The 23,979-nt window shown below is 41.1% G+C and overlaps 1 protein-coding gene across 4 annotated transcripts in view; it reads right to left on the bottom strand.

The window, feature by feature from the left end:
- Positions 1-33: 33 nt before the first annotated feature.
- Positions 34-23,979, bottom strand: part of ahnak (AHNAK nucleoprotein) — a 32,001-nt gene continuing 8,055 nt past the window's right edge. For 2 of the 4 annotated variants that reach the window (XM_061787405.1, XM_061787404.1), the window contains 4 exons: positions 19,804-19,863; positions 19,563-19,719; positions 19,221-19,438; positions 34-18,954 (listed from right to left, as the gene is read on the bottom strand). In XM_061787405.1, coding sequence (XP_061643389.1) covers positions 787-18,954; positions 19,221-19,438; positions 19,563-19,719 — 18,543 coding nt within the window. In that variant the 5' untranslated portion in view covers positions 19,804-19,863 and the 3' untranslated portion in view covers positions 34-786. The remainder of the gene's footprint in view (positions 18,955-19,220; positions 19,439-19,562; positions 19,720-19,803; positions 19,864-23,979) is intronic. The other 2 variants (XM_061787406.1, XM_061787407.1) reach the window with 2 other exon arrangements.

Genomic DNA, 23,979 nt, shown 5'->3' with positions numbered 1-23,979 from the left:
ATAATAAAAATAAAGAGACGAATACTCAGCATGAAATATCATACATTCTATACATTTTAATTAGTTTATCAGACAGAATGCACACAAAAGAAAAACACAAATGATTCATACTGCACATATCTGTCTGCACATATCTGATCAAATATCTCTGGATGAAGTATTTCTAATGACACTAACAATGGCATTTATTTTTTGTAAAATTTAAAGCTGTATGAAGGGTGGAAAAGATGAACAGGCAAACTGTACAAAAAAACTGAATAAAAATAATAACAAATGAAGAGCAAATGTGGACAGTCATTCGAGGATGACAAATGACTGATTATACAAAAATCAAAGCTTCAAACTAAAACTGGAAACTGTTTATATTTGTGTTTAACTGTATAAACTACGTGTTCCTTCAAAATAACTACTTTGGCTGTTCAGCGAAACAGACCCTGCATAAACTTAAACCACACCCATTCATGAACAACATTGAATAAAGCAGGACAAAATAATACCAGTAATACATTGTTAGTGGAAAATTTGGTGAGATGGTATATTCTCAATAAATCTTGACTATGTACAGAAAAACAATATTTATTACAATACATTTTATTTACAGTTTGATGGGGCCTTAAAGTGTCCCTCGCCTTTCTGTTGATCACTGTTTAAAAATGAGATGACATTTTCTCTCTGCATTTGCGAACTGAGGTTTGACAATAGTATACTGTATGTCTGGTATTTGCCATATCTGGATAGGGAGAGACAGTTTTTACTGTAGGTGCTTGAGTTTAAGCCATCAACAATTTAATCATTTTTGGGGGATACAGACAGTTCAATTTTCGGGAACTTTAAAGCAGCCCTTGACCCACTATCACTGCTGGACGATGAGGACAATCTTGATTTTGGGGTGGCTGACGACACACCTGCACTACCTTCAACTCCTGCTTCACTGCCTTCACCATACGTCACTTCATATGAGCCCTTTGACTTGGAACCAAAACCTCCGAAGGTGCCAAACTTCAACTTGCCTTTTTTTCCTTTGACCTTTGGTCCTCTTAGGTCTAATGAAATATCACTACCCTCTGCTTCTAGGTGTCCTGAGGGGGAAACAACTGCAAGTCCACCCTCATCACTCAGAGAGGAAGATCGATGTCTTGACTTCTTGAAAAGATCCAGTGACGCTGACTTGCTTTTGGGTGAAACACTCAGTCCAGCATCACCCTCAAATTGTAATTTTCCCTCTCCACTATGTACACTGAAACCTTTTGAGACGTCTCCTTTTTCACTAGTACTCAGTTCTACCTCTGTTCCCCGAAGGTCCCCTGCACTCCTGCCCTTTGCTTTCGATTTGCCAAAAAAATTTGGTATCTTCACCTTCATTTTTCCTTCACTTTGCCTTATTTCTGGACTGGAAACTGTAATATCCTGTGAGCAGTGAAGCTCTCCACTAGCTGCAATATTGGTTGCAACCTTTCCAACACCCTTTTGGCCCTCAAACTGGGGCAGACTAAAACCAAACTTTGGTACTTTGAGCTTAGGAAATGTTACAGTACCTTCGGGATATTGAAGGCCTCTAAATGTGCCACCTGCAGGAGAAATGTCAATCTTTGGCATTTTCATCTGGGGAGTCTTTAATCTCACGTCTGAGCCTTCGTAACTAATATTTGGACCACTGGTAACAGAGCCCTGTAACTCGACGGTGGGGGATTTCAACTCCTCAGATAAAGATCCGTCACCTTTGACTTTTGGGGATTTGATATCAAGTTCTACATCAGGAAAATGAAGTTTACCAAAAATAGGCTTTTTCACTTTTGTTCTTTGGACGTTAATATTAGATGTTCCTGCTGTCACATCAATTGTCGGTGTTTCTGTTTCGAAATCCGGTTTCTTTCCCTTTCCTGTCACTTTAGGGAGTTTAAATTTTCCCCTCTTTCCCTTTATGCTGACATCGATATCAGGATATGATAAATCTCCTTTCATGTTTGAACTTTCAAATGCACCTGTTGAACCCTTAACGTTTGGACCTTTGATATCCAATTCTGGTGCTTTGATTTCCCAATCAAAATTTGGTGCTGACCTATCTATGCTACCTTTGAGGTCAGGATTTTTCAAATTTAAATCAACATTTGGCATGGAGATGTTTGGTCCTGTGATTTTTGGCATCTTTATTTTCGGTACATTGATCTGACCACTGGGACTGTGAATGTCAACATCTGGTCCTTCAATGTTGAATTTTGGGCCTTTAATGTCAGCTTTTGGGAGACTAACATCAACTTCTGGACCTTGAACGCCAACCCCTGGGACCTTCGCATCAAAATTTGCTTTGGGAATGTTGACGTCAATGTCTGGGCCTTGGAAGCCAAATTGCGGCATTTTCAATTTAGGAATTTCAAATCCACCCATAGAACCCTTAATGTCACAATTTGAACCTTTGAAATCCATTTCTGGGGCTGTTATCTCTCCCTCAAGATTAGGTACTGACAAATCTACATTACCTTTGACATTGGGACCTTTCAGATTGAAATCAGGCATGGCGATGTTCCGTCCAGAGATTTTTGGAATCTTGAATTTTGGTCCCTTGATCTTCCCAGTGGGACTGTCAATGTTAACATCTGGTGCTTCAAATTCCAATTTTGGACCCTTAATGTCCAAATCATCTTTGGGGAGATTAACATCAAATTCTGGCCCTTGGAGTTCAACCTCAGGGATTCTGACATCAATATTGGCCCTGGGAAGGTTGATGTCCACATTAGGACCCTCTAGTTTAGGACCTTTAAAGCCAAAGTCTGGCATTTTAATTTTTGGCATTTCAAATCTCGGCTTTGGGCCTTTAATGTCAACTTTAGAGCTTTTGATATCAATTTCTGGTGCTTTAATATCTCCCTCAATATTTGATAGTGACACATCAACATCACCTTCAAGTTTAGGCCCCGCCATGTGCAAATCAACATCAGGCATGGAGACGTTTGGGGCTGATATTTTTGGCATGTTGAATTTTGGTCCCTTTATCCTACCACTGTGACTCTCAATGTCAAGGGCTGGTCCTTCGGTGTTGAATTTTGGGCACTTAATGTCGAAATCAGCTTTGGGGACACTGGCATCAACTTTAGGGACTTGCATGTCAATGTCGGGTACCTTGAAATCAATATTAGCTTTGGGAATGCTGATGTCAACGTCAGGGCCCTCCAGTTGTTGACCTTTGAAGCCAAATTGTGGCATTTTTAATTTAGGAAATTCAATTCCACCCATAGAGCCCTGAATGTCAGTGCTTGGAGCTTTTATGTCGCCCTCAAAATGAGGTACTGACAAATCGACGTCACCTTTGACAGTGGGACCTTTCAGATTGAAATCAGGCATGGCGATGTTAGGTGCACAGATTTTTGGCATCTTGAATTTTAGTCCCTTGATATTCCCACTGGGACTTTCAAAGTTAACATCTGGTGCTTCAATGTCCAATTTCTGGCCCCTAATTTCAAATTCAGTTTTTGGGAGATTTATATCAACTTCTGGCCCTTGGAGTTCAACGTCTGGAACTTCAATATTGGCCTTGGGAAGGTTCATGTCAATGTCAGGGCCCTTCAGTTTGGGACCTTTTAAGCCAACATCTGGCATTTTGATTTTTGGCATTTCAAATCCAGTCTTGGGGCCCTGAATGCCAACTTTGGGGCCTTTGATATCAATTTCTGGTGTCTTAATAGCTCCCTCTATATTTGGTACTGACATATCAACATCACCTTTGAGTTTAGGGCCTGTAAGGTGGAAATCCATATGAGGCAACGAAATGTTGGGTCCTGAGAGTTTTGGGATCTTGAATTTTGGTCCCTTGATCTTACCACTGGGACAGTCAATGTCCAAATCAGTTGCAGGTACACTTACATCAACTTTTGGGTCTGTAAATTCAACCTCAGGCACATCAATATTAGCCTTGGGCATGTTTATGTCAACATCTGGACCCTCCAGTTTTGGACCTTTGAAGCCAAAGTCTGGCATTTTCATTTTTGGTAATTCAAATCCACTCTTGGACCCCTTAATGTTAACTTCAGGACCTTTGAATTCCATTTCTGGTACTTTTATGTCGCCTTCAACATGTGGTAGTCCCACATCTACATCGCCTTTGAGTTTAGGGCCTTTCAGATGCAAATCGAGATTTGGCATAGTTATGTTTGGTCCAGACATTTTTGGCATCTTGAAATTTGGTCCCTTGATCTTCCAACTGGGACTGTCAATATCAACATCTGGTACTTCGGTATCTACTTTGGGTCCCCTAATCGCCACATTAGCTTTGGGGAGACTCAGATCAACATTTGACCCATCAATATCAAACTCAGGGACCTTGACATCAATATCACCTTTGGGAAGGTTGACGTCAATGTTTGGCCCCTGCAATTCTGGACCTTTCACATCAACACTCGGTACTTTTACATCGATGTCAGCTTTCGGAAATGACACGTCTGTGTCAACTTTGACTTTAGGACTTTCAAGATTGAAATCAACATCAGGAAAAGAAAATTTTGTTCCCATAAAAGATGGCATTTTGAGCTTTGTTCCTTTTATTTTTACATTGGGATCCCCACTTTTTAATTCTGGGCCTTGAATGTCAACATTAGGAATTTGCATTTCTCCACTGCCCTTAGATACATTAAGATCCGCTCCTGGAAGGTCAACCTTAGGAATTTTGAAACCAAATTTGGGCATCTTAAATTTGGATCCTTTTATTTTGGGGCCTGTTACATCCATGTCGACATCCAGTCCTTCAATACTACCAGTCTTCCCTTTGATGTTGATATCTCCTTGCGTTTGTTTCAGATCAATTTCTGGGTTCTTTATCTTTGGACCCCGGAAACCAAACTTAGGCATTTTGAATTTAGTTTTCGTAGTGCTGAATCCTGGAACATCAACAGTTACATCTTCCACATCAAGTTCAGCTTTTGGCAATTTAATGTTTCCTTCAATATCACCCTTAATTTTTGGGAGATTTATGTCAAATTCAGGTCTCTCTACACTGGGACTTTTGTGGCCAAATTCTGGAATTTTAAATTTTGGTAATTCAAATCCACTCTTGGGCCCTTGAATGTCAACTTTGCAACCTTTAATTTCGACTTCTGGTGGATTTACATCTCCCTCAATTTTTGGTACAGACATATCTACATCACTTTTAAGATTAGGGCCTTTCAAATTTAAATCCAGACTTGGCATGGTGAAATTTGGTCCAGAGATTTTTGGCATCTTGAATTTAGGTCCTTTGATCTTTGCACTGGGGCTATCAATGTCAACATCTGGGCCTTCGATATCCAAATTTGGCCCTTTAATGTCCAAGTCAGTTTTGGGAAGACTGACATCAATATCTGGCCCTTGAATGTCAATCCCAGGAACCTGGACATCACTTTCAAACTTTGGGCCTTTGAAACCAAATTCTGGCATTTTAATTTTAGGCAATTCAAATTCAGGTCCCTTAATGTCAACTTTTGGGCCTTTGATTACCGTTTCTGGTAATTTTATATCTCCTTCAGAATGTGGTAGTCCCACATCCACATCGCCTTTGAGTTTCGGGCCTTTCAGTTTAAAATCCAGATTTGGCATGGTGATGCTTGGTCCAGAGATTTTTGGCATCTTCAGGTTAGGTCCCTTGAGCTTCCAACTGGGACTGTCAATGTCAACATCTGGTCCAACAATGTCTAATTTAGGGCCCTCAATGTCCAACTCAGATTTGGGAAGGCTAACATCAAGACTCGGGACTTTTACGTCAATATTAGCCTTGGGAATGTTGATGTCAACATCAGGACCCCCCAGCTTTTTACCTTTAAAGCCAAATTCTGGCATTTTGATTTTTGGCAGTTCAAATCCAGTTTTAGGGCCCTCAATGTCAACATTTGGGCCTTTGATTACCGTTTCTGGTAATTTTATATCTCCTTCAGAATGTGGTAGTCCCACATCCACATCGCCTTTGAGTTTCGGGCCTTTCAGTTTAAAATCCAGATTTGGCATGGTGATGCTTGGTCCAGAGATTTTTGGCATCTTCAGGTTAGGTCCCTTGAGCTTCCAACTGGGACTGTCAATGTCAACATCTGGTCCAACAATGTCTAATTTAGGGCCCTCAATGTCCAACTCAGATTTGGGAAGGCTAACATCAAGACTCGGGACTTTTACGTCAATATTAGCCTTGGGAATGTTGATGTCAACATCAGGACCCCCCAGCTTTTTACCTTTAAAGCCAAATTCTGGCATTTTGATTTTTGGCAGTTCAAATCCAGTTTTAGGGCCCTCAATGTCAACATTTGGGCCTTTGATGTCCAATTCTGGTGCTTTAATATCGCCTTCGATATTTGGAACTGACACATCAACATCACCTTTAAGTTTAGGACCTTTCAGATGAAGATCCAGATTTGGCATAGTTATGTTTGGTCCTGAGATTTGTGGCATCTTCAGTTTAGGCCCCTTGATCTTCCAATTTGAACTGTCAATGTCAACATCTGGTACTTCAATGTCAAAATCTGGACCCTTGATGTCTACATCAGTTTTGGGGAGAGTGACATCAATTTCAGGGACGTTTACATCTATATTGGCCTTGGGAAGATTGATGCCAATGTCAGCACCCTCTACTTTTGGACCTTTAAAGCCAAATTCTGGCATTTTGATTTTTGGCATTTCAAATCCCATTTTAGGGCCCTTTGGGCCTTTGATGTCAATTTCCGGCATTTTAATATCTCCTTTGATATTTGGTACTGACACGTCAACATCGCCTTTGAGATTAGGTCCTTTCAAATTTATATCTAGTTTTGGCATAGTGATGTTTGGTCCTGAGATTTGTGGCATTTTCAGTTGAGGTCCTTTGATTTTCCAACTTGGACTGTCAATGTCAACATCTGGTCCTTCTATGTCTAATTGAGGGCCCTCAATGTCCAAATCAGAGTTGGGGAGACTGACATCAAGATTAGGGCCCTCCAGGTTTGGACCTTTGACACCAAATTGGGGCATTTTGAATTTTGGCAATTCAAATCCAATCTTAGGCCCCTTTATGTCAACATTTGTATTTTTTATATCAATTTCTGGTGCTTTTATATCTCCCTCAATATTTGAAGTTGACATATTAACATCCCCCTTAAATTTCGGGCTTTTCAGATTGAAATCAACATCTGGGAATGAAATTTTGGGTCCTGAGAGCTTTGGCATTTTGAATTTTGGTCCTTTGATCTTCCCACTGGGACTCTGAACATCAAAATCTGGTCCTTCAATGTCCAAGTTGGGGCTCTTAATGTCCAAATCAGCATTAGGAAGACTAATAACTTCTGGGGCTTTCATGTCAACCTCAGGGACATTCACATCAATGTGAGCCTTGGGAAGGTTTATGTCAACATCGTGGCCCTCCAGTTTTAGACCTTTGAAGACAAAGTCTGGCATTTTTAATTTTGGCAATTCAAATCCACTCTTAGGTCCCTTGATGTCAACGTTTGGACCTTTTATATCAATTTCCGGTGCTTTTATAGCTCCTTCAGCATTTGGTGTTGTCAGATCCAGATCCCCCTTTAATTTGGGGCCTTTCAGATGGAAATCAACATCTGGCAGTGAAATATTTGGTCCTGAGAGTTTTGGAATCTTGAATTTTGGTCCCTTGAGCTTCCCACTGGGACTCTGAATGTCAACATCTGGTCCTTCAAGGCCCAAATTAGAGCCCTTAATCTCCAATTCAGTTTTAGGGAGACTGACATCCGCCTTCGGCCCATGAATGTCAACGTTAGGAACTTTGACGCCAATATTAGCCGAAGGGAGGTTTATGTCAACATCTGCACCCTCCATTTTTGGACCTTTGAATCCAAATTCTGGCTTTTTGAATTTAGGAAAACCAAAACCAATTGAAGGACCTTTAACGTCAACTTTTGGACCTTTCATATCTATTTCTGGTGCATTTATGTCTCCCCCAATATTGGGTACTGACACATCAACATCGCCTTTGAGATTAGGCCTTTTCAGGTTGAAATCCACATCAGGCATGGAGATGCCTGGCCCTGAGATCTTTGGCAACTTGAATTTTGGTCCCTTGATCTTTCCACCGGGACTTTCAATGTCAAGATCTGGTCCTTCAATGTCCATGTTAAGACCTTTAATATCCACATCAGGTTTTGGGAGATTTATATCAACTTTTGGGCCTTTAAGGGCAACCTCAGGGATTTTGACGTCAATATTAGCCTTGGGAAGGTTGATTTCAGCATCAGGACCCTCCAGTTTGGGACCTTTAAAGCCAAATCCTGGCATTTTGATTTTGGGCATTTCAAATCCAGTCTTAGGGCCCTTTATGTCAAGTTTTGGGCCTTTGATGTCGATTTCCGGTGCTGTAATATCACCCTCGATATTTGGGACTGACACATCAAAATCGCCTTTGAGATTAGGGCCTTTCATGTGGAAATCCACATCAGGCATGGAGATGGTTGGCCCTGAGATTTTTGGCATCTTGAATTTTGGTCCCTTGATCTTTCCACCGGGACTTTCAATGTCAAGATCTGGTCCTTCAATGTCCATGTTAAGACCTTTAATATCCACATCAGGTTTTGGGAGATTTATATCAACTTTTGGGCCTTTAAGGGCAACCTCAGGGATTTTGACGTCAATATTAGCCTTGGGAAGGTTGATTTCAGCATCAGGACCCTCCAGTTTGGGACCTTTAAAGCCAAATCCTGGCATTTTGATTTTGGGCATTTCAAATCCAGTCTTAGGGCCCTTTATGTCAAGTTTTGGGCCTTTGATGTCGATTTCCGGTGCTGTAATATCACCCTCGATATTTGGGACTGACACATCAAAATCGCCTTTGAGATTAGGGCCTTTCATGTGGAAATCCACATCAGGCATGGAGATGGTTGGCCCTGAGATTTTTGGCATCTTGAATTTTGGTCCCTTGATCTTTCCACTGGGACTTTCAACGTCAAGATCTGGTCCTTCAATGTCCAACTTGAGACCTTTAATATCCACATCAGGTTTTGGGAGATTTATATCAACCTTTGGGCCTTTAAGGTCAACCTCAGGGACTTTAACGTCAATATTAGCCTTGGGAAGGTTGATCTCAGCATCAGGACCCTCTAGTTTGGGACCTTTAAAGCCAAATCCTGGCATTTTGATTTTGGGCATTTCAAATCCAGTCTTAGTGCCCTTTATGTCTAGTTTTGGGCCTTTGATGTCCATTTCTGGTCCTTTAATATCTCCCTCGATATTTGGTACTGACACATCAACATCGCCTTTGAGATTAGGGCCTTTCAGGTTAAAATCCACATGAGGCATGGAGATGGTTGGCCCTGAGATTTTTGGCATCTTGAATTTTGGTCCCTTGATCTTTCCACCGGGACTTTCAATGTCAAGATCTGGTCCTTCAATGACCATGTCAAGACCTTTAATATCCACAACAGGTTTTGGGAGATTTACATCAACTTCTGGGCCTTTAAGGGCAACCTCAGGGACTTTGACGTCAATATTAGCCTTGGGAAGGTTGATCTCAGCATCAGGACACTCCAGTTTGGGACCTTTAAAGCCAAATCCTGGCATTTTGATTTTGGGCATTTCGAATCCAGTCTTAGTGCCCTTTATGTCAAGTTTTGGGCCTTTGATGTCCATTTCCGGCGCTTTAATAACTCCCTCGATATTTGGTACTGACACATCAACATCGCCTTTGAGATTAGGGCCTTTCAGGTTGAAATCCACATCAGGCATGGAGATGCCTGGCCCTGAGATTTTTGGCATCTTGAATTTTGGTACCTTGATCTTTCCACTAGTTCTGTCAATGTCAAGATCTGGTCCTTCAATGTCCATGTCAAGACCTTTAATATCCACAACAGGTTTTGGGAGATTTATATCAATTTCCGGGCCTTTAAGGTCAACCTCAGGGACTTTGATGTCAATATTAGCCTTGGGAAGGTTGATCTCAGCATCAGGACCCTCCAGTTTGGGACCTTTAAAGCCAAATCCTGGCATTTTGATTTTGGGCATTTCAAATCCAGTCTTAGTGCCCTTTATGTCTAGTTTTGGGCCTTTGATGTCCATTTCTGGTCCTTTAATATCTCCCTCGATATTTGGTAGTGACACATCAACATCGCCTTTGAGATTAGGGCCTTTCAGGTTGAAATCCACATCAGGCATGGAGATGCCTGGCCCTGAGATTTTTGGCATCTTGAATTTTGGTCCCTTGATCTTTCCACCGGGACTTTCAATGTCAAGATCTGGTCCTTCAATGTCCATGTTAAGACCTTGAATATCCACATCAGGTTTTGGGAGATTTATATCAACTTTTGGGCCTTTAAGGGCAACCTCAGGGACTTTGACGTCAATATTAGCCTTGGGAAGGTTGATTTCAGCATCAGGACCCTCCAGTTTCGGACCTTTAAAGCCAAATCCTGGCATTTTGATTTTGGGCATTTCAAATCCAGTCTTAGGGCCCTTTATGTCAAGTTTTGGGCCTTTGATGTCCATTTCCGGTGCTTTAATAACTCCCTCGATATTTGGTACTGACACATCAACATCGCCTTTGAGATTAGGGCCTTTCAGGTTGAAATCAACATCAGGCATGGAGATGCCTGGCCCTGAGATTTTTGGCATCTTGAATTTTGGTACCTTGATCTTTCCACTAGTACTGTCAATGTCAAGATCTGGTCCTTCAATGTCCATATTAAGACCTTTAATATCCACATCAGGTTTTGGGAGATTTATATCAACCTTTGGGCCTTTAAGGTCAACCTCAGGGACTTTGACGTCAATATTAGCCTTGGGAAGGTTGATCTCAGCATCAGGACCCTCCAGTTTGGGACCTTTAAAGCCAAATCCTGGCATTTTGATTTTGGGCATTTCAAATCCAGTCTTAGTGCCCTTTATGTCTAGTTTTGGGCCTTTGATGTCCATTTCCGGTGCTTTAATAACTCCCTCGATATTTGGTACTGACACATCAACATCGCCTTTGAGATTAGGGCCTTTCAGGTTGAAATCCACATCAGGCATGGAGATGCCTGGCCCTGAGATTTTTGGCATCTTGAATTTTGGTACCTTGATCTTTCCACTAGTACTGTCAATGTCAAGATCTGGTCCTTCAATGTCCATATTAAGACCTTTAATATCCACATCAGGTTTTGGGAGATTTATATCAACCTTTGGGCCTTTAAGGTCAACCTCAGGGACTTTGACGTCAATATTAGCCTTGGGAAGGTTGATCTCAGCATCAGGGCCCTCCAGTTTGGGACCTTTAAAGCCAAATCCTGGCATTTTGATTTTGGGCATTTCAAATCCAGTCTTAGTGCCCTTTATGTCTAGTTTTGGGCCTTTGATGTCCATTTCTGGTCCTTTAATATCTCCCTCGATATTTGGTACTGACACATCAACATCGCCTTTGAGATTAGGGCCTTTCAGGTTGAAATCCACATGAGGCATGGAGATGGTTGGCCCTGAGATTTTTGGCATCTTGAATTTTGGTCCCTTGATCTTTCCACCGGGACTTTCAATGTCAAGATCTGGTCCTTCAATGTCCATGTTAAGACCTTTAATATCCACATCAGGTTTTGGGAGATTTATATCAACCTTTGGGCCTTTAAGGTCAACCTCAGGGACTTTGATGTCAATATTAGCCTTGGGAAGGTTGATCTCAGCATCAGGACCCTCCAGTTTGGGACCTTTAAAGCCAAATCCTGGCATTTTGATTTTGGGCATTTCAAATCCAGTCTTAGTGCCCTTTATGTCTAGTTTTGGGCCTTTGATGTCCATATCTGGTCCTTTAATATCTCCCTCGATATTTGGTACTGACACATCAACATCGCCTTTGAGATTAGGGCCTTTCAGGTTAAAATCCACATGAGGCATGGAGATGGTTGGCCCTGAGATTTTTGGCATCTTGAATTTTGGTCCCTTGATCTTTCCACCGGGACTTTCAATGTCAAGATCTGGTCCTTCAATGTCCATGTTAAGACCTTTAATATCCACATCAGGTTTTGGGAGATTTATATCAACCTTTGGGCCTTTAAGGTCAACCTCAGGGACTTTGACGTCAATATTAGCCTTGGGAAGGTTGATCTCAGCATCAGGACCCTCCAGTTTGGGACCTTTAAAGCCAAATCCTGGCATTTTGATTTTGGGCATTTCAAATCCAGTTTTAGGACCCTTTATATCAAGTTTTGGGCCTTTGATGTCCATTTCCGGTCCTTTAATATCTCCCTCGATATTTGGTACTGACACATCAACATCGCCTTTGAGATTAGGGCCTTTCAGGTTGAAATCCACATCAGGCATGGAGATGCCTGGCCCTGAGATTTTTGGCATCTTGAATTTTGGTACTTTGATCTTTCCACTAGTACTGTCAATGTCAAGATCTGGTCCTTCAATGTCCATATTAAGACCTTCAATATCCACATCAGGTTTTGGGAGATTTATATCAACTTTTGGGCCTTTAAGGGCAACCTCAGGGACTTTGACGTCAATATTAGCCTTGGGAAGGTTGATTTCAGCATCAGGACCCTCCAGTTTGGGACCTTTAAAGCTAAATCCTGGCATTTTGATTTTGGGCATTTCAAATCCAGTTTTAGGGCCCTTTATATCAAGTTTTGGGCCTTTGATGTCCATTTCCGGTCCTTTAATATCTCCCTCGATATTTGGTACTGACACATCAACATCGCCTTTGAGATTAGGGCCTTTCAGGTTGAAATCCACATGAGGCATGGAGATGGTTGGCCCTGAGATTTTTGGCATCTTGAATTTTGGTCCCTTGATCTTTCCACCGGGACTTTCAATGTCAAGATCTGGTCCTTTAATGTCCATGTTAAGACCTTTAATATCCACATCAGGTTTTGGGAGATTTATATCAACCTTTGGGCCTTTAAGGTCAACCTCAGGGACTTTGATGTCAATATTAGCCTTGGGAAGGTTGATCTCAGCATCAGGACCCTCCAGTTTGGGACCTTTAAAGCTAAATCCTGGCATTTTTATTTTGGGCATTTCAAATCCAGTTTTAGGGCCCTTTATATCAAGTTTTGGGCCTTTGATGTCCATTTCCGGTCCTTTAATATCTCCCTCGATATTTGGTACTGACACATCAACATCGCCTTTGAGATTAGGGCCTTTCAGGTTGAAATCCACATGAGGCATGGAGATGGTTGGCCCTGAGATTTTTGGCATCTTGAATTTTGGTCCCTTGATCTTTCCACCGGGACTTTCAATGTCAAGATCTGGTCCTTCAATGTCCATGTTAAGACCTTTAATATCCACATCAGGTTTTGGGAGATTTATATCAACCTTTGGGCCTTTAAGGTCAACCTCAGGGACTTTGATGTCAATATTACCCTTGGGAAGGTTGATCTCAGCATCAGGACCCTCTAGTTTGGGACCTTTAAAGCCAAATCCTGGCATTTTGATTTTGGGCATTTCAAATCCAGTTTTAGGGCCCTTTATATCAAGTTTTGGGCCTTTGATGTCCATTTCCGGTCCTTTAATATCTCCCTCGATATTTGGTACTGACACATCAACATCGCCTTTGAGATTAGGGCCTTTCAGGTTGAAATCCACATCAGGCATGGAGATGCCTGGCCCTGAGATTTTTGGCATCTTGAATTTTGGTCCCTTGATCTTTCCACCGGGACTTTCAATGTCAAGATCTGGTCCTTCAATGTCCATGTTAAGACCTTGAATATCCACATCAGGTTTTGGGAGATTTATATCAACCTTTGGGCCTTTAAGGTCAACCTCAGGGACTTTGATGTCAATATTAGCCTTGGGAAGGTTGATCTCAGCATCAGGACCCTCCAGTTTGGGACCTTTAAAGCCAAATCCTGGCATTTTGATTTTGGGCATTTCAAATCCAGTCTTAGTGCCCTTTATGTCTAGTTTTGGGCCTTTGATGTCCATATCTGGTCCTTTAATATCTCCCTCGATATTTGGTACTGACACATCAACATCGCCTTTGAGATCAGGGCCTTTCAGGTTGAAATCCACATGAGGCATGGAGATGGTTGGCCCTGAGATTTTTGGCATCTTGAATTTTGGTCCCTTGATCTTTCCACCGGGACTTTCAATGTCAAGATCTGGTCCTTCAATGTCCATGTTAAGACCTTTAATATCCACATCAGGTTTTGGGAGATTTATATCAACTTTTGGGCCTTTAAGGGCAACCTCAGGGACTTTGACGTCAATATTAGCCTTGGGAAGGTTGATTTCAGCATCAGGACCCTCCAGTTTGGGACCTTTAAAGCTAAATCCTGGCATTTTGATTTTGGGCATTTCAAATCCAGTTTTAGGGCCCTTTATATCAAGTTTTGGGCCTTTGATGTCCATTTCCGGTCCTTTAATATCTCCCTCGATATTTGGTACTGACACATCAACATCGCCTTTGAGATTAGGGCCTTTCAGGTTGTAATCCACATCAGGCATGGAGATGCCTGGCCCTGAGATTTTTGGCATCTTGAATTTTGGTACCTTGATCTTTCCACTAGTACTGTCAATGTCAAGATCTGGTCCTTCAATGTCCATATTAAGACCTTCAATATCCACATCAGGTTTTGAGAGATTTATATCAACTTTTGGGCCTTTAAGGGCAACCTCAGGGACTTTGACGTCAATATTAGCCTTGGGAAGGTTGATTTCAGCATCAGGACCCTCCAGTTTGGGACCTTTAAAGCTAAATCCTGGCATTTTGATTTTGGGCATTTCAAATCCAGTTTTAGGGCCCTTTATATCAAGTTTTGGGCCTTTGATGTCCATTTCCGGTCCTTTAATATCTCCCTCGATATTCGGTACTGACACATCAACATCGCCTTTGAGATTAGGGCCTTTCAGGTTGAAATCCACATCAGGCATGGAGATGCCTGGCCCTGAGATTTTTGGCATCTTGAATTTTGGTACCTTGATCTTTCCACTAGTACTGTCAATGTCAAGATCTGGTCCTTCAATGTCCATATTAAGACCTTCAATATCCACATCAGGTTTTGGGAGATTTATATCAACTTTTGGGCCTTTAAGGGCAACCTCAGGGACTTTGACGTCAATATTAGCCTTGGGAAGGTTGATCTCAGCATCAGGACCCTCCAGTTTGGGACCTTTAAAGCCAAATCCTGGCATTTTGATTTTGGGCATTTCAAATCCAGTCTTAGTGCCCTTTATGTCTAGTTTTGGGCCTTTGATGTCCATTTCTGGTCCTTTAATATCTCCCTCGATATTTGGTACTGACACATCAACATCGCCTTTGAGATTAGGGCCTTTCAGGTTAAAATCCACATGAGGCATGGAGATGGTTGGCCCTGAGATTTTTGGCATCTTGAATTTTGGTCCCTTGATCTTTCCACCGGGACTTTCAATGTCAAGATCTGGTCCTTCAATGTCCATGTTAAGACCTTTAATATCCACATCAGGTTTTGGGAGATTTATATCAACTTTTGGGGCTTTAAGGGCAACCTCAGGGACTTTGACGTCAATATTAGCCTTGGGAAGGTTGATTTCAGCATCAGGACCCTCCAGTTTGGGACCTTTAAAGCTAAATCCTGGCATTTTGATTTTGGGCATTTCAAATCCAGTCTTAGGGCCCTTTATGTCAAGTTTTGGGCCTTTGATGTCCATTTCCGGTGCTTTAATAACTCCCTCGATATTTGGTACTGACACGTCAACATCGCCTTTGTGATGAGGGCCTTTCAGGTTGAAATCCACATCAGGCATGGAGATGCCTGGCCCTGAGATTTTTGGCATCTTGAATTTTGGTACCTTGATCTTTCCACTAGTACTGTCAATGTCAAGATCTGGTCCTTCAATGTCCATGTCAAGACCTTTAATATCCACAACAGGTTTTGGGAGATTTATATCAACTTCCGGGCCTTTAAGGTCCACCTCAGGGACTTTGATGTCAATATTAGCCTTGGGAAGGTTGATCTCAGCATCAGGACCCTCCAGTTTGGGACCTTTAGAGCCAAATCCTGGCATTTTGATTTTTGGCATTTCAAATCCGGTTTTAGGACCCTTTATGTCAAGTTTTGGGCCTTTAATGTCCGTTTCCGGTGCTTTAATATCCCCCTCGATATTGGGAACTGACACATCAACTTCGCCTTTAAGATTTGGGCCTTTCAGATGGAAATCCAGATTTGGCAAACTGACATTTGGACCAGAGAATTTTGGCATCTTCAGTGTAGGTCCCTTGGTTTTCCAACCTGAACTGTCAACGTCAACATCTGGTAACTTAATGTCGAAATCTGGACCCTTGATGTCTCCATCAGTTTTGGGGAGACTGACATCAACTTCAGGGACCTTGACATCAATTTTGGCCTTGGGAAAGCTGATGCCAACATCAGGACACTCTAGTTTTGGACCTTTATCGCCAAATTCAGCAATTTTGATTTTGGGCATTTCAAATCCAGTGTCAGGGCCCTTACTATCAACGTTTGGCCCTTTAATATTCATTTCTGGTGCTTCAATGTGCCCCTCAGTATTTGGTAGTGACACATTCACATCACCTTTGACTTTCTGACTTTTTTGGTTGAAATCCACATTCGGCATGTTGATCTTTGGACCTGAAATTTTTGGCATCTTCCGTTTTGGTCCCTTGATCTTCCAATCTGGACTGTCGATGTCAACATCTGGTATTTCAACATCTACATTGGGACCCTTGATGTCTACATCAGTTTTGGGGAGACTGACATCAACTTTAGGGACCTTGACATCAATATAAGCCTCGGGAAGGTTTATGTCAATGTCAGGACCCTCTAGGTTTGGACCTTTATAGCCAAATTCTGTCATTTTAATTTTTGGCATTTCAAATCCAGATTTGGGGCCCTTAATTTCAACTTTTGGCCCTTTGACATTCATTTCCAGTGCGTCAGTATCTCCAGCAATATTTGGTAATGACACATCTACATCGCCTTTGAGTTTAGGGCAATCTATACCTGGCATGGAGATGTTTGGTCCTGAGACTTTTGGTATATTCATTTTGGGTCCCTTGATCTTCCAACCTGCAATTTCAGCATTTGGTCCTTCAACATCTAAATCTGGACCCTTGATGTCTAAATCAGTTTTGGGGATACCAACATCAACGCCAGGGACCTTGATGTCAATATTAGCCTTGGGACAGTTGATGTCAATGTCAGGACCCTCCAGTTTTGAACCTTTCAAGCCAAATTCAGGCATTTTTATTTTTGGCAATTCAATTCCAATCTTAGAGCCCATGATGTCAACTTTTGGGCCTTTAATATGCATTTCCGGTGCTTTAATATCTCCCTCAATAATTGGTACAGACATATCCACATTACCTTTGAGTTTACTGCCTTTCAGATTCAAACCCATCTCAGGCATTGAGAGGTCTGGTGCTGTGATTTTTGGCATTTTCAATTCTGGTCCCTTGATCTTACCACTGGTATTATCAAAGTGAACTCCTTCAATAGTTGGTAGAGACAAATCAGGGCCCTGAATGTCCAAACCAACTTTTGTTGGACTGACATCAACCTCAGGGACCTTGACATCAACATTAGCCTTGAGACGGTTGATGTCATCATCAGGACCCTCCAGTTTCCGACCTTTAAAGCCAAATTCTTCCATTTTAATCTTAGGTAATTCAGAATCACCCAGCAAAATCTTATTGTCATCTTTTGGGCCTTTGATATCAATTCCATGAACTTTTATGTTTTCCTCTGTCTTTTGTACACATACGCTTCCGTAACCTTTAACTCGAGGGCCTTTTAGATTTAAATCTGTCGCGGAGATATGCGGACCTGAAATTTTTGGCGCTGTGAAATTTGGGCCTTTCACGTCAAACTCAGGCACCTTGATATCACTATCAGGCTTGCTCAGGTTTATGTTAATGTTTGGGGCCTGCTCTTCCTGACCTTTTAATCGAAATTTTGGCATTTTTATTTTTGCAATGCCACTCTCACCCGTTATCTCCTTAATCTCCACTTTTGGGTCTTTTGGTTCCATCTCCGGTGCTGCTATATCTTGTTCAGTACGTTGTAATGACACATCACCTGTGACTTTGGGGCCTTTCAGATTCAATTCCACATTTGACATGGTAATGCTTGGGCCTGAGATATCACATTTGGGAATATCTTTCCAAACTTTTGTGCCTTCTCCTTTTAGTCCGTCAGTGTTTATCTCTGGACCCTGGATTACCACATCTGGCATTTTTACAGTACCATCCATCTTTGGAGTTGACACATTCACCTTTCCTTTTATTTGTGGATCTCTCTGACTAATGTCAACTTCACGATTTTTCGCATCAAAATTTGAACCCTTTGTTACAAGGGACGTTATATTTATCTGAGGCATTTTGAGATCCCCTTCTTTCTGCTGAAGAGTGATGTCTGGACCATGAACTTGATACTTTTTTGTTTGAATGCTGACAGTAGTATTTACAGAAGGGTCTTTCAATTCACTTTCAGCATCTGTAAAACCTCTGCTCAGTGAGATGCTTGGGATATGAATGGAGCCTGATTCCTTTGCATGGGCGTGACTTACAGTAACTTCAGGTAACTTCACCTTTGTTCCCTCAACATCTTGTGTTTTATCTCTGGATGTCACAAAAATCTGTTTGCCTTTTTCAGGTACAGACACACGAATTGACCCTCCATTGTCATTAGCTGTTGTAAATACTTCACTACCTCCCATGCCTCCCATTGAAACATGCCTACTACCAGTGTTTGAACTTTCCCTTAGCTTGGAAACATTGCTTAACTCAAAAACCCCTTCATCTCCCACTTTACCTGAAGGGCTGCCATGTGAAATTCTTATTCCCGGAGAGCCATCCCCTGATTCTTGCCTATGCCCCTTGAAATCTGGGCTTGAAAGCTCGAGTTGCTCACTTATGCCACTCGGCATATCCACAGTGTAGGTGGTGATGCGGCGGGTGACAGTCGTAATTGTACTGCCGTCACTACTTGTGCTGCTATGCCGCTCCGTGCGAACATCTACTCCTTCTGCAAGGTCTTCAGACTTGAGCCTCGGTTTGATCTTCCTTGTGTAAATCCTTTTATAGTCCTCATCATCCCCACTCTGTTCAGACAAAAACAATAGAACGAATATAGCATTGCAAATGTACAGATTTTTGGATTACCAAATAGCAAAGCATGATTTTCAAGTACTCGCAAGCAATGTTCAACGAATATTTTTTTTGTCCATGTCAACCATATTTTAGGATTTTTTAAATATTTCATTTCAATGATAACCATCCATCCAATAACACAATGTGAGTCAATCACATACTCAATTTAATAGATTCACCAGTAGATACGAAATCAGGTGTTTAAATAACAACTTACGAGAATGATGTCTGGACTGGAGCTTCCCAATTTCCCCTCCCATGTCAAGGTACCCATTGGGGAACGGCACGGCGTGCTCAGGGGAGAGCAGCACGGGGATTTATCTTTATTTTGTAGTTTCAATCCAACCTTGTGACGGTTAAGTGTCTTCAGCAGCTCAGCTGTTTCTTCTGAACTCATGTTGTCAAAATAGATTGTTGCACCCACAATCTGGTCACCTATTAAATAAAGTTGCATGAGTTTTGGTAAGAATGTTCATTGCAAAGCGGGTTTTGTAGAGTTTTATTGTTTAAAAAAAAAAAAGAAGAATAGATTTAAAAAACAGAATAAAAGGAAAATGACCTTCATATACTTTCCCAGATCGTGCTGCTGGTGACTCTCCTTTCACTTCTTTTACAAAGATCTCTCCTTCACGTGTCTGTTCAATAGTAAGGCCAGTTTTATCTGGACCCTCCCAGTCTGGAAAGAGCACTTCCCTTGTTTCCTCTTCTTCAGCCATCTGTAAATATGGACACACAAATAAGAGATATGAGCTGGCAAGTTTGAATGTGTTTTTACACTGTGCAAAAACGATCAAAAATACCTTGTTTTGTTTCTTGTGCGTTCAAGTCCTAGTGGGAAAGAAGGTCACCCCCTGGTGTTTCTGGATAAGGAAAACAAATATATATATATATATATATATTAAAGATTGCAAATGCACAGAAACAAAAAGCATTTTATTCCATTCCAGAGGTTTTTCACTATCACGTCTCAGTTCATTCAAGAGGATGCCCAATATGACGTGTAGGTCTCAATGATTCACACTAGGTGGTGGTAAAGTCCTCTCTATCTAACGTAGGTGTCGAGTCCAATCGAGTGGTCAGATCACTCCCTGTATCGCGGAAACCAGCAGAATAAGACACTTCTTCCAAAATGACGCATGCATACTGCCAAGTCTTACTATCTCTGCCCTTTTGTCATCTTCAAAATATGAATGCTACTACATACTGTATTCATTGTATGATATGCCACCACCGCACCCTAGAGGCATTCTAATACACAAAGTGTACAGGGCCTCGCAAAAACTATTTCATTACCTGTTGGGTGTGGTCATTCGCATTGTGTTACTGAAAATAGTACTAAAATGATTATACTACATACCTGTCATCAAACCATAATAATGAGTGAACAAGTTGATCGAAGCTCATAAAAGTTCAGATGTGTGCAGAATATAGTATCCCTCTTATAGGTCTATATGGGATGTGTCACCTTAGACTAAAAGAGTCTGCCTAAGATGCCAAAACCACAGCAAAGGTTGAATGAAGTTAGCATGTCTGAAAAGCCAAGAAACATAACATTGGACATTAAAATATGGATATGGATGTTCTATATAACATTAGGCTATAAGAGAGGCTGCATTCTGCATGAACAAGGGTGATGGAGTAGGACCATAAATGGTCAATACGCTCGTTACAACGTGGCTGAATATTTTTTTATAATGCTACTTTAGAGCCAATAATAAACAGCCTGAGAATGTGTTTACAGATTGTTCCTATTTCAACAGGTCATTCACCTAAATTTAAGTCAACGCTGACCCCAACCACTTTTGGAGTCTCATGTGGTAAACTGACAAATTAACAGCAGAGTTGCATGTGACATTACTGTGTGGAGCTACTCAGGAAGCCTCAACAACATTTTGACATATCATCAGAACAATTTCAACATTTGGTGGACAGTGTGTGATTTTTAAGAGCCTTAAAAAAATGCATTTAAAAAAACAAAAACTATGAAACAAGGTCAAACATGTTTTCTATTTTATGAGTTAAAAATAATTTCCAATCAGATGGTCAGGGGATTTAGATTATTAGCATATCAACTAATGTTTGATATCTATTTAACAGCCTTACAATGACAATTACACTAACGGGAATTGATAATAGAAGATACTTTATGTATTTGACCATCCATTTAGTGATCAAAGATCACAAAGGTTTGACCTAAGAGGGCCTCCCTCCCAATATCAGCACAGTAAACACTAATTACATAATGGATAAAGAGACACTTAAAAAAAAAAAGCATTAAAAACAAAGTCAATATTAATCACTATCCAGTTCGCTATTTATGACTTATCTAAATAACTATAAACAGTGTAGCACTTATGTTACATATTCCTTACTTAATGAGCTAATGTCACACTCCTAATGCGATACCAAGCAGCAAAGAACAAGGAGAACCTGAGGCAAAAATAAAGAAACAACTTAGCAGGCATCTGCCCTTGCCATCCTGCTAATGTGAATCAAAATTAAACACAGACAAGACTAGTGATTAAAGTAATGTTTTATATCAAAATGATCACTTTTACATTGGAGAATTTGGAGAATTTTGTTAAATTTAAGATCAATTACCAAGAGGTCGCATACCAGCATGGCTAGCATACAGGACATTGCCCACGTGCACGTAACATGCAATACGCTAATAAACACGTCCATTTTAAGATTGGTCCCATGTGACTTAGGGGATATGGAAAATGCATGCAATGCTTTGAGACAATATTAATCCTGCTCCCCAAAATAGAAATGTCACAGGCTCTCAGGTCTGAATATAGGCTCAGTGTGCCAGCAAACGCAGGGTAAAGGGATAGTATGGAAGATTATGCCGACGACTCCTAAACATCTGCAACCCGATCCTCCCTCCATCTTCGCTTTTGCTCCCTTATTGTGTCATGTTGACTTGACTGAGACTCAGGCATTACAGCTGAGAATTCGCCATGAGATGTTGCTAATGTTACACCTCCACATCCTCACTGTTGGCCCTCATTACACACGTAAGCAAAAAAAAAAATAAATAGCCGACAAATGTGTCGCATGACCTTGTGATGTTTTGCTTCTGCATTCCTGACATTGCACCATCAAGGCAACATACTGTACTGTCATTTGCCGGACAGGGGTACACAGTCCGCAACCCAAGCGCTGATAAGCAGTACAGAGAATGGATGGATGGATTTGAATAAGATTTTTCTTCTAGCTTTTACCTTGGGTCTCATTAAATTGTGCATGGGTGCCTAGTGTTGTGGTGTGTGAGAGTAATTATTAATACTTGCTTGTTTACACGCTTTTACAAATTTCATGGTACTTCTTCTTCCCCATGTGTAAAATATTTGCGCTGTGTTGTTGTCACACCTCTGCTATATTTCTAGCGAGGGAGGAGCGGAGGGGCTGCGGACTGTTGAGCTGGGAGGAAACAAACTTTACTGAGAAAGGAAAGGGCAGGAAACCGCGGGGGGGCGGGGGGGAAGGTAAAAAGAGGGCCAGATAGCTGAGGAATTGCTGGAGGAGTGTCACCTCATGAGCAAACTGCAGAGGGAGTGGAAGAAAGCAAGAGAACAGTAATGCAAATATAACACATGGTTATCGCAAGATTCAGATCTGAGGGGGCGGGGGGGTGAGACGTGGCGTGCAAGAGTAGTAGTCCAAGTCCTTCGATCCCTTTAAAATTTCCATCTCAAGTATCACAACGGCCCTCTCTTTATTCAGTTTAGAATACTGTATCTGCTCTCAAAACATTCTCTAGCTATATAGAGTGGATTTGAAAAAAATCTACACGCCCCTGTTCAATCGCTAGGTTTTTGTCATATAAAAAAAATGAGGCCACGATAAATGCATTTATTTTTTAATCATCTTTTTGAGAACGGAGGTAACAAATAAACAACTGAATTGATGTGGTTTCACAACTGTGCACACCCTCTTATAACTGGGGTATGATTTAACCATTCAAACTCATGTTAAATGGCAGTCAGCACACACCTGCCGGTATTTAAAGTGCCTCTGATTAACCCCCTAAAAAATTTCAGATGTTCTAGTAGTTGTTTCCTAACTTTATTTATTTATTTATTTGTTTGTTTGTTTATTGCTTGCTTGTTTGTTTATTTATTGCTTGCTTGCTTTTCTATCTGTCTAATTTTGACCAAAAAGTTCAGCCTTAGTTTCATCGGGCCATAACACATTTTCCTAAATGTGCCAGATTTTATGGGGCACCAACCAATGTCGAAATATTTAGCCATTATTCCGAAGTTTTGACACAAGCACACAATCGTCACCAAAAGAACGCTATACCTACAGTAGTGGCAGCATCATGTTTTGGCGCTGTTTTTTTTTTTTTTTTTCAGCTGGAACTGGGGTCTCAGTCAAAGTGGAGGGAATTATGAACAGGTCCAAATAGTTATTGTTAGCACAAAACCTTCAGGCTTAATAAAATGTGCCAGGAGAAGCCTACTAGAACAGCTGCAATTTATTTAGGGTAAATCAGAAGCACTTTAAATGATGGTGACTGTATTCTGACTTCCATTTAACAAGAGTTTGAATGTGATTGGCTAATTCTGAGCGTAGCCACATCCCAGTTATGAAAGGGTGTGCACATATTTGCAAACACATTATTTCTGTTGTTTATTTTTACTCCCCCCTCTTGAAAAGACCCAAAAAACGTTTGAGTTGTACAGACCACATTAAAAGTGGAAAACGTTTTGAAACAATTTATCTTGGTTTCATTTTTCAAATCGCAAACACCTGTCCTTTGAACTGGGGTGTGTAGACTTTTTATATCCACTTTAATAGAACAACAATAATCTGAAAGGCTCACATAATTCTATTCAGGCTGTTCCTCAATAAGAAAGCGTCTGTTCATCATAAGACAGGCACACAGCTCCACACCATGACATTCATTTTCTGTTTGTCAGTTTTGCCATCCTTTGTGTTATGCATTTATGAAACTTTTTAAGGACGGA

Source organism: Phyllopteryx taeniolatus, chromosome 10 (assembly GCF_024500385.1).
Source record: "Phyllopteryx taeniolatus isolate TA_2022b chromosome 10, UOR_Ptae_1.2, whole genome shotgun sequence".
NCBI classification, from domain to species: Eukaryota; Metazoa; Chordata; class Actinopteri; order Syngnathiformes; family Syngnathidae; genus Phyllopteryx; species Phyllopteryx taeniolatus.
The sequence above is the reverse complement of the archived record's forward strand: the minus strand, read 5'-3'. Positions and strand labels throughout refer to the sequence as shown.